The sequence below is a fragment of the Schistocerca piceifrons genome, chromosome 3 (genome assembly GCF_021461385.2).
Source record: "Schistocerca piceifrons isolate TAMUIC-IGC-003096 chromosome 3, iqSchPice1.1, whole genome shotgun sequence".
In the NCBI taxonomy this organism is placed as follows: Eukaryota; Metazoa; Arthropoda; class Insecta; order Orthoptera; family Acrididae; genus Schistocerca; species Schistocerca piceifrons.
In genome coordinates, this window is record NC_060140.1 from 471,491,455 (window position 1) to 471,503,507 (window position 12,053).

The window sequence follows — 12,053 nt, forward strand, 5'->3', positions numbered from 1 at the left end:
GTAATGCATGGACGTCAATGAGATAGTATGGTAGTTCTGTTAAACACTTCTGGTATCCTTTTTGTAGATAGGTATGTCCTGTCCTTCCTTCCAATCACTGGGTACAGTTAGTTAGCTCAAGGTATCTACAGTGTAATGTATTACAGTGAAAACAGGATCTAACTGAGGTGGAAATTGTATATAGGATATGACAAGGGTTTCTTCATGCCCTTAATCCTTGTTCAATGTCACCGATTTTAGCTGTTTCTCAATGAAAATGACACTAATATCTAAATCACTCATCTTTGCAGTGGTGTGAAAAGGAAACTGAAGCATTTCTTCTGTACTTTCCTTTGTAATGGAAAGATATATGTAGTGAGAATTATTAAAACACTGTGGAAGGAAGAATAGGATATCTGGTCAGGGCATTTCAGAGCTGTCAACACAAAATTAAGTAGGGGTAATTCTGGAATAGGTTAAAAAATGAACAATAATAATAATAATAAGAAATGTAACTTACCATAAAAAATGGTTGTATCTGGTTCATGGTGTGGGTTCCTGTAGTCATGTCCTAGTTCATGAACCACAGGCAACGTATGAGTGAGTGGCCAAGTAAGTGGTCCCAACAGTCGGGATACCAGTTACTTTGGAATAAGGCTGGGCATCTCGGACATATTCTGAGTCTGGGTTGTAAGTAACTGAATCTACTTTCCCTTCTTCCCTTTCTTCCCCTCTCTCCTCCCTGATGAAGGAACATTTGTTCCGAAAGCTAGGAACGTAAATTTTGGTTCTGTTTTTTGTGTATCTATTGGCTGTACTGAGCTGAGGTAAGTACTTGGTAGCCCCTCTATCTCTTCGTTAGTATTGATTATATAATATCATATCAGGAATCCAGGAAGGCTATGAGGGACACACGTGTATTCAGGGGATTCTTTGATGACACTGATCACCATTTAATCTGCAGTGAAATTGGGATTGTGAGGCTGAAATTGCAGGAGGTCAGGTCCATATGTAGGAGGGTAAGAGTGGAGAAACTTCAGGATAAGGAAATCAGGCACAAGTACATAACAGCGATCTCAGAAAGGTACCAGTTAGTTGAATGTAGTCAATTACAGTCATTGGAAAAGGAATGGACAAGGTACAGGGACACAGTACTAGAAGTGGCTAAAGAATGTCTTGGGACAGTAGTGTGTAAAAGTAGGATGAAGCAAACAGCTTGGTGGAATGACACAGTCAAGGCAGCCTGTAAAAGGAAAAAGAAGGCGTATCAAAAATGGCTACATACTAGAACTCAGGTAGACAGAGAAAGTTATGTTAAAGAAAGAAACAAAGCCAAACAGATAATTGCAGCATCCAAGAAGAAATCTTGGGAAGACTTTGGAAACAGGTTGGAGACTATGGGTCAAGCTGCTGGAAAACCATTCTGGGGTGTAATTAGCAGTCTGCGAAAGGGAGGTAAGAAGGAAATGACAAGTATTTTGGACAGGTCAGGAAAACTGCTGGTGAATCCTGTGGACTCCTTGGGCAGATGGAGGGAATATTTTAAAGAGTTGCTCAATGTAGGTGAAAATACTATCAGTAATGTTTCAGATTTCGAGGTAGAATGGGATAGGAATGATTATGGAAATAGGATCACATTTGAGGAAGTGGAGAAAATAGTCAATAGATTGCAGTGCAATAAAGTGGCTGGGGTGGATGAAATTAAGTCGGAACTCATCAAATACAGTGGAATGTCAGGTCTTAAATGGCTACACAGGATAATTGAAATGGCCTGGGAGTCGGGACAGGTTCCATCAGACTGGACAAAAGCAGTAACCACACCAATCTTTAAACATGGAAACAGAAAAGATTGTAACAACTACAGAGGTATCTCTTTAATCAGCGTTGTGGGTAAAATCTTCTCAGGTAAAGTGCGAGTATTAGTTGAGGACCAATTGGATGAAAATCAGTGTGGGTTTAGGACTCTTAGAGGTTGTCAGGACCAGATCTTTAGCTTACGGCAAATAATGGAGAAGTGTTATGAGTGGAACAGGGAACTGTATCTATGCTTTATAGATCTAGAAAAGGCATATGACCGGGTTCCTAGGAGGAAGTTATTGTCTGTTCTACGAGATTATGGAATAGGAGGCAAACTTTTGCAAGCAATTAAAGGTCTTTACATGGATAGTCAGGCAGCAGTTAGAGTTGATGGTAAATTGAGTTCATGGTTCAGAGTAGTTTCAGGGGTAAGACAAGGCTGCAACCTGTCTCCACTGTTGATCATATTATTTATGGATCATATGTTGAAAACAATAGATTGGCTGGGTGATATTAAGATATGTGAACACAAAATAAGCAGTCTTGCATATGCAGATGACTTAGTTGTGATGGCAGATTCGATTGAAAGTTTGCAAAGTAATATTTCAGAGCTAGAACAGAAATGTAAGGACTATGGTATGAAGATTAGCATCTCCAAAACAAAAGTAATGTCTGTGGGAAAGAAATATAAACGGATTGAGTGCCAAATAGGAGGAACAAAGTTAGAACAGGTGGGCAGTTTCAAGTACTTAGGATGTATATTCTCACAGGATGGCAACATAGTGAAAGAACTGGAAGCGAGGTGTAGCAAAGCTAATGCAGTGAGCACTCAGCTACGATCTACTCTCTTCTGCAAGAAGGAAGTCAGTACCACGACTAAGTTATCTGTGTACCGTTCAATCTTTCGACCAACTTTGTTGTATGGGAGCGAAAGCTGGGTGGATTCAGGTTACCTTATAAACAAGGTTGAGGTTACGGATATGAAAGTAGCTAGGATGATTGCAGGTACTAGTAGATGGGAACAATGGCAGGAGGGTGTCCACAATGAGGAAATCAAAGAAAAACTGGGAATGAACTCTATAGATGAAGCAGTCAGAGTGAACAGGCTTAGATGGTGGGGTCATGTTACATGCATGGGAGAAGCAAGGTTACCCAAGAGACTCATGGGTTCAGCAGTAGAGGGTAGGAGGAGTCGGGGCAGACCAAGGAGAAGGTACCTGGATTCGCTTAAGAATGATTTTGAAGTAATAGGTTTAACATCAGAAGAGGCACCAATGCTAGCACTGAATAGGGGATCATGGAGGAATTTTATAAGGGGGACTATGCTCCAGACTGAACGCTGAAAGGCATAATCAGTCTTAGATGATGATGATGATGATGATGATGATGATGATGATGATGATGATGATGATGATGGTTTTTCTCAGAAGCTTCACTGGATCTGCCTGCATTGTTTTGTGTGTCCACATATTGGCCCCAAATGGTTTTTGTTGTTGTTGTTGTTGTTGTTGTTGTCTTCAGTTCTGAGACTGGTTTGATGCAGCTCTCCATGCTACTCTATCCTGTGCAAGCTTCATCATCTCCCAGTACCTACTGCAACCTACATCCTTCTGAATCTGCTTAGTGTATTCATCTCTTGGTCTCCCTCTACAATTTTTACCCTCCACGCTGCCCTCCAATACTAAATTGGTGATCCCTCGATGTCTCAGAACATGTCCTACCAACCGATCCCTTCTTCTAGTCAAGTTGTGCCACAAGCTCCTCTTCTCCCCAATTCTGTTCAATACTTCCTCATTAGTTATGTGATCTACCCATCTAATCTTCAGCATTCTTCTGTAGCACCACATTTCGGAAGCTTCTATTCTCTTTCTGTCCAAACTATTTATTGTCCATGTTTCACTTCCATACATGGCTACACTCCATACAAATACTTTCAGAAACGACTTCCTGACACTTAAATCTATACGCGATGTTAACAAATTTCTCTTCTTCAGAAATGCTTTTCTTGCCATTGCCAGTCTACATTTTATATCCTCTCTACTTCGACCATCATCAGTTATTTTGCTCCCCAAATAGCAAAACTCCTTTACTACTTCAGTGTCTCATTTCCTGATCTGATTCCCTCAGCATCACCAAACTTAATTGGACTACATTCCATTATACTCGTTTTGCTTTTGTTGATGTTCATCTTATATCCTCCTTTCAAGACACTGTCCATTCCGTTCAACTGCTCTTCCAAGTCCTTTGCTGTCTCTGACAGAATTACAATGTCATCGGTGAACCTCAAAGTTTCTATTTCTTCTCCATGGATTTATATACCTACTCCTAACTTTTCGTTTGTTTTCTTTACTGCTTGCTCAATATACAGATTGAGTAACATCAGGGATAGGCTACAACCCTGTCTCACTCCCTTCCCAACCGCTGCTTCCCTTTCATACCCCTGGATTCTTACAACTGCCATCTGGTTTCTGTACAAATTGTAAATAGCCTTTCGCTCCATGTATTTTACCTCTGCCACCTTCAGAATTTGAAAGAGAGTATTCCAATCAACATTGTCAAAAGCTTTCTCTAAGTCTACAAATGCTAGAAACGTAGGTTTGCCTTTCTTCGAAGATAAGTTGTAGGGTCAGTATTGCCTCACGTGTTCCAACATTTCTACGGAATCCAAACTGATCTTCCCCAAGGTCGGCTTCTACCAGTTTTTCCATTCGTCTGTAAAGAATTCACGTTAGTACTTTGCAGCTGTGACTTATTAAGCTGATAGTTTGGTAATTTTCACATCTGTCAACACCTGCTTTCTTTGGAATTGGAATTATTATATTCTTCTTGAAGTCTGAGGGTATTTCGCCTGTCTCATACATCTTGCCCACCAGATGGTAGAGTTTTGTCAGGACTGGCTCTCCCAAGGCCGTCAGTAGTTCTAATGGAATGTTGTCTACTCCAGGGGCCTTGCTTCGACTCAGGTCTTTCAGTGCTCTGTCAAACTCTTCACGCAGTATCATATCTCCCATTTCATCTTCATCTACATCTACATCCTCTTCCATTTCCATAATATTGTCCTTAAGAACATCGCCCAAATGGTATGTAACAATATACCACACAATATGGTATTAAAGGAGATTTTTAACACATCTGTGACTTTTAAATGTAATTAAAGTGTTACTTAGCCAATACATTTTGGTAAAATATTTTGAAATGTTCATGCTTCAAACTGCACCATGCCCTGTTATTCAATAAAATTTTCCGTAGTAAGTCATACCATGTGATATAGATGCAACTTTTACAGAGTGTAGTACAGGTACTAGAACTCCTGCTGATAAAAATACACATGATTCAGTAGATTTTGCTTCAGGGAGGTTGTGGTTTAACTTGGTAATTTGAATGTATTGCGTCTGTGTTGGTTACATAAATAATAGTTTGTGAGCCCTGTGTTAGAAGATTTTTAAAGGCTAATTAAAGTGTGGAGAATTGCAGTTTCAAGTGCAAATAGTAAGAAATATAAATAGAAACATCAGAATTAGTGTTTGAATGATATCAGTTACAGATAATCTGTGTACAAGAAAGAAAAAATAGGGGAAGGAAAGCTTTAAGGAGGGTGGGCAATTTTCTAGACTCTAGGTTTGACTTTCACAAAAGATATTGCAGTGTTCTAGTTACTAGCTGCGGCAGTAAACACATCAAAGATAATATTGAAACTGTACTTAGATTAAAATGACAGTTACTGTGTCATCTTTATTGTGGGTATGTGTACAGCCATGTCAGGCAGGTAGGTTTTGAATGGAGGGGCACACAGTTCCGTGTGAGTTAAAAGCTGGATGTTGGCTGGGTGCAGACAGACAGGCTAGTATTCTATAGTTACCCAACAGGCAAGCAGAAGTGTATTTTTGTATCACAGTATGGTGCTCCTGTTAAAGCTATGGTTGCACAAATTAAGTAAAGCTACAATTTTTATAAAGTTCTACTTTTTGTGTAAGAAAATAATTGTAGGCTAGGTAGGAGTGTTGATGAATGTGATGATAAAAATCTCGTAAATCAGCTTCACTGATTTTTCTTCCACATAATCTTGTTTGTGTCATTGATATCCAATGAGATTCTTACATATGCCTTCCATTTTATGCTGTTGCCCAGTGATTTATTTTTAGAAAAGGGAAATATACTAAACTAACCAATTACGTCCTTACATTTTGGTCTGTTCATGCATGTAATAGTATCACAATATACTATTTTACTAGAAGCTTAGAATTTAATTGTATGTTGCAGGTAATGGTTGTCTATGGATGGTTCCCATAATGCTGAGTACGTCTCGGAATCCACATGACGTTGCTTTCAGCACTGTATTAGAGACACGCTCAGCTAACATCACTCTTCAAAATGTGTCTGCTTCAGACTGGGTTAAAGTTAACCCTGGTACTGTTGGGTACTACCGTACACAATACCCACCAGATATGCTGGAACTGTTTGTACCTGCTATCCAGAACAAATCTCTGCCACCTCTGGATAGACTTGGATTACTAGATGACCTCTTTGCAATGGTTTGTACAATTTTCTTTTTGTTAATACTACATAATATAGCATGGTGTTAAGGCATAGAATTTGTTATAAATGGTATTCACTGGTAATAATTAGGAAAAAATTACTTGGAGAAATGCATGACACACACTGTGCTGTCTTACAATACATGTATTCAGTACCGGATTCAGTCATGTACTTCTTCACAGTGGAAAAATCTATTGTGACAACTTTATATGGCATACATGCTATTTAACCAGAAAAGTATACACGATTGCTGACTTGAAAACATAAGAAAATAATAGTGCGTAAATGTTTTGTAAGACAGCACGGTGTGTGTGTGCGCACGCGGGTGCGTGTGTGTGTGTGTGTGTGTGTGTGTGTGTGTGTGTGTGTGTGTGTGTGTGTGTGTGTGTGCGCGATGCATTTCTCCAAGTATATTGATGCTGTTGACAGTTACCTGAAAAAAAAATATTGGGAAAAAATTAGTTGTTCTTGTTTCTTTGCAGATTTGCGTAACTAGTTTGTTTATGTGTTGCCGAAGGAAATGGTATTTAAATGAATTGCTTAACAATATTATTATGTTTATTTTCTTGTAATAGCATTGTTTTTAGGGACGGAAGTTAGTAACAGTTTTGTCAGTTTTCAACTTTTGTAGTTTTATACTGTTGACTTAGGCAACTGCTAATAAAAACATATGGAATTTGGTGGGTGTGGCTGTGTCACAGAACTATTTACATTTATAGGTCACTTTTTATCCAAAAAATTGGCTATTTTTCTTGGCGTAGTCTTTAGTTTACAAAGTCTGCTAAAAAATAAACATCCAGATACAATAGTTAGTGTTCAACAGCCAAGTGTGCAAATTTAACTGATAATGACAATAAGTAATTAATAGTGATTTGAAAATGTGCCATCTATTACTTGGTGAAATTAGCATCCGTTTTGAGTGGAATTAGCCTATATTTTTTTGGCATAATAAGTATCTGTTTCTGGCAAAACAAGTTCTGTTTATTTATTTTAAAGTTTTCTGCTCTATGTGCCTTAACACAAAATTTATAGAAAAATAATTATTAGAGAGAGAGAGTAATAATTAAAGAAAATAAAATTTTTCATTCCTACAATAACAGCTTTCTGAGTGAAATATTTGTTTCTGCAAATAATTCAACAGGTCCCCTCCCTCCCCCCCGCCCCCTCTGAGTAAGCTTTCATCAAATGATCGGTTCTGTTCAGAAGCAGCAGCATTTTCTCATCAGTGAAGAAAATGTTCTCCTGATTTAAGGTGTTTCTTGACACTATCTTTCCCCACTCGATTTGATAATTACAAAATCTATAGCACACTAGTTTTGAATCTGTAGCGTAGCCCTGAATAGCATATTGCAGAGCCTTTTTGTGAGGCGTGCAATCCATACTTAACAGTATTATGAAAAGAATAGATTGTCACTCACCTTATGGGGAAGACACTGAGTGCAGACAGGCACAATGAAAGACTGCTGCACATTAAGCTTTCAGCCAGAAGGCCTTCTGAAGTAGAGAAACCACACACACACACACACACACACACACACACACACACACACATTCATTTCATTTCATTCTGACCACTTTCTCTGGCCGATATGGCCAGAATGTGGACAGCAACTGTGCTTGATGGGAGAAGCAATCAGGTCCAGGTGGTGGGGTAAGCAAGAGGCTGAGATGGAGAGGGAGAGGCATAGCCAGTGGAGGTGGGAAAGGTATAGTTCTGTTAGTGGGAGTGTGGATGGGATACAGTAGGCTTGCTAGATGCCGTGGGAAGGGTTGAGTATGGGAGAGGAGGGGAGTTGGAGCAGAGAAGGGGACAGATAGATGAAGGATGGGGACTGACAAAAGATGATGCGAGAAGTGTTGTGGGAACATAGGATATGTTGCAGGGAGAGTTCCCATGTACACAATTCAGAAAATTATTTTTGTTATGCCTATCTGCGACTAGAATGTCTCCTCTATATGGTGAGTAGTGATTTGCCCTTTTCATAATATTTTTGTTATTTTGTCCAGCACTTTCCATACTTGACAACACTACAGATAGAATCGACAAGGTTCTTAAGAGTGGAAGTAGAAATAAAAATGACACTATTAATGCTTTACAAGAAGACTCTTCGTGAAGACTCTTAGCGTGGTGTTATAGGTCAGGAACAACAACATAGCAAGTGGCTGCTGTGAGTAAACAAAAGAAAACTTCAAAAATCCCAACAGGTAAGGAACATTGCGTGGGGGAACAAGCCCCACTTTCCACTTACAGATCAGCCTGCCCATATCTGTGTTCTTGTGAAAGCAGAATTGACATAGGGATCTCAGATTGTTTCTGGTGTCACGAAAGTTGTACTTGAGCCTCATGATGGGTCAGGATTGCTATCTTTGCTCATTTTGAAATAACAATCTATGCACACTGCAAAGCAAAATGATGTACACTCAGCATTTGGTAATGGCTGCCACACAAATGATTTGCCATAACCAGAAGTAGTTTACTTTTTTCATATTTATATGCAGAAAATAGATATTTCAAACTATCTCTGTTGATTTAGTTAATCTGGATACTATGTGCTTTGAAATAGCATTTATTACATAAATTTGCATTTTGTGGCAGAATTTGCATTTATCACGAATGATGTAAATTTTTCAGGTCCCTCTTATTTGTGTTATTTTATCTTTATATTTTTGCATCAATCTGAATGAAAATTGACTTTTTATACCTGTGTTGCCAATAAAAACTTTCTATGTGCTTGTGCAGTTTTGCATCGGTGAACTAAAACTTGTTTGGTATAGCTAGGATTTTAGTTCTTAACAGAAGATTATGTACACCGTATCTGTGATGAAACATCTCCTGTAATTCATGAGATAGCGTCTACATGTGTGGTAGCCCTAAATGTTATTCAGTTAATGTTTGCTGACCATTTCTGTTGGATGTCTGTTTTGATTATTCACACAGCTTTGACAAATCAGCTGGTAGAGTTTAATCTACAGTGACATGTTTAATGCAAATCTGAATTTGATACATTTTATATTCCTTAAAGGAGTTCTTTGCTTAAGAGTGCTGAAGCAATTTCCCGGAGTCAGAGGAAGAACATATTTTAATGCCATGTAAATAAACTTGACTTAAAAACACAGTTTGATAGGAGTTAAAATACTGCTTAGCATAAAAGTAACCTTCTCAATACATATCTTTGTAGAACTCTTCCCCAGGCTTTGAAAAGTTCAAGAAAAGTTGTTTAATTCTTCCTTTGGTATAACACATATAGAATTGGAAATAAATATAAAGGCAGGGTTTCATGAAAATAATAATACAATGTCTGAAGCATGCATGTATCATATTTACTGTGAAAGTAGTAGATACATAAAAAACATAATTATGGCGGAATTACATAGTTTCTTTCATAACAAGAGTAACATAACAAGGCATGTGCATTTCCTCGATGGAAATTGTTGTAGAGGCACGAACTGTCCTGTTGAGTTACTGCATTGTTAGTACTCCGTCTAACCTCTGTTTTTCCTAATTACCTCAAAATTCTCTTCGGCATTGATTTTGTTGTGGTTTGTAGTTCTTGCAGTGGCATTGCCTCCCTTTCTGCTTGTGTTGCTCTTTTCAAGTCGCATAAGGTCTCTTAATTACCATTTCCCTAGATCATCTGAAATCCATGCCCATCCCACTCCCACCACACATCTTCCTTGTCACCATTGATGCCACCTCCCTCTGCATCACCATTCCCCATGTCTGTTGTCTGTCTGCTGAACATATCCTCAGTCAGTGCCCACCTGGTCCAAAGCCTAAGGCATTCTTGCTACTCACGTTAATCAACTTTATACTTATCAACAACTGCTTCACCTTTGAGGGGCAAACATACAAACAGGTGAGGGATATGGCCATGGGAACCAGGATGACTCCTTCCTATGCCAACCTTTTCATGGGTCACTTGGAGGGGGCTTTCCTGGGATCCATAAGCCTTCAACCCCTTGTTTGGTTTAGATGTGATGATGACGTCTTTGCCATATGTATTCATGGTGATACTGACCTTTTAAAACTCCTGGAATCTCTGAATTCATTTTCCCAATTAAATTTCACATTGTCCTATTTCGAATCCCATGCCACTTTCCTTGATGTTGATCTCATCCTCACCAAAAGCCAGTTACACACTTCTATCCACATTAAACCTACTAACCAACAACAGTATTTACATGTTGACAGTTGCCACCCATTTCATGTCAAACATTCCCTCCCATACAGCCTTTGGCATTCAGGAAAACATATTTGTTCGGATGCAGACACTTAAGAGCAATACGTTACCATTCTCACCTTAACCTTCACTGGACATAATTACCCCACCAGCCTAGTTCAAAAGCAGATTTACTGGGCCGTCATATCTGATCCTGGTACTGCTGACCCTCCAAAAAACAACCTCAGAGTACACCACTTGTCAATCAGTGTTACCATGGTCTTTAATGTATTGATCAGCTACTTCGACAAGGCCATGTCTTCCTAAAATCGTGCCCTGAAATGAGATCTGTTTTGTCAGAGATTTTGCTTACCACACTTGGAACAGCCTTTCTTCGGCCTCCCAATCCCTGCAGTATCCTTGTCAGACACTGTGCTTCTTTTGCACCTGTCTCCATACTCTATGGCTCCTACCCTTGTGTCACTGTCCCTGCTGCAGGACTTGCCCCATGCACCCTCCTACCACAACCTATAGCAGCCCTGTAACTGACAAAACATACACTATCAAAGGGAGAGCCACCTGTGAAATGACATGTCATATACCAGCTGTTTCGTAAAGAGTGTCCAACCAGTTACATTGGCATGATTAACACCAAGTTATCTGTTACGATGAATGGGCATAGGCAGAGGGTGTACACTGGCAACAGACAATATCTTGTTGCACAGCATGCTCTGGAACATGACAGTCATAACCTTGGTGCCTGTTTCACCACATGCACCATCTGGATTCTTCCCCCTCACACCAGTTTCTCAGAACTCCACAGGTGGGAACTAGCGCAACAGCATGTCCTTGGTTGTCGCCACCCCCCTGGCCTTAATTTACGTTAATTTCTTCTGTCTCAGCATATCTTCACAGTAACTACTCCTTCCTTAACTACGTTTGTTTTCTACATCTTTCATTTTCTGACCTGTCTGTTTTTCGCTGTCCCCCTCCCGCCTCTATTACATACAGTGCAGTTTCCTTTTCACTCTTATTAACTTGTGCACTATGTTTTAGCAGTAATTTCTGTCTTGCATATTACCCTGTATTCCACCTTTAAGCTCTTAGGTTTTCAAATCTCATCCGGTACTGTCCCCAACATTGTCTTCATTTTCATCTCAGCTGGTAAGTCTGCCCTGAATCAGGGTTCTGGGTGACTTTTCCAAACTCTACCCCTTTTCCTAAACATCCCCAGTACTTTTCCTTCATCCCTCTTTCTTCCCCTTCAACCCTTCTGCCAGGAGGAGGAGCTACTGGCTTCGAAAGCTTACATAAGTAAAACCTTTTTTTATATATGTGTTCTCCTGCTGCTGCTTGATAAGTATCTATCCAGTTTCATTATATCGTCAAATATTGATTATTTTTGTTGTTAATAATAATAATAATAATAATAATCTGTAAAATTTCTGCATTCACTCAGGAACTGATATTGAAGTTGTTAGTGTAAGATAATGGTTTTTACATTCTGAAACATGTAATTTCAACTGTGGCCATGGCTTAAACACTTCCATCACTAGTCATGCGCAACCTTACCATTGTTGG

The 12,053-nt window shown here is 39.3% G+C and overlaps 1 protein-coding gene across 4 annotated transcripts in view; it reads left to right on the forward strand.

Moving 5' to 3' along the window:
• Positions 1–12,053, forward strand: part of LOC124787734 (puromycin-sensitive aminopeptidase) — a 170,273-nt gene that overhangs the window by 80,881 nt on the left and 77,339 nt on the right. For all 4 annotated transcript variants that reach the window (XM_047254585.1, XM_047254583.1, XM_047254586.1 and 1 more), the window contains exon 9: positions 6,037–6,308. In XM_047254585.1, the coding sequence (XP_047110541.1) occupies positions 6,037–6,308 (272 nt within the window). The remainder of the gene's footprint in view (positions 1–6,036; positions 6,309–12,053) is intronic.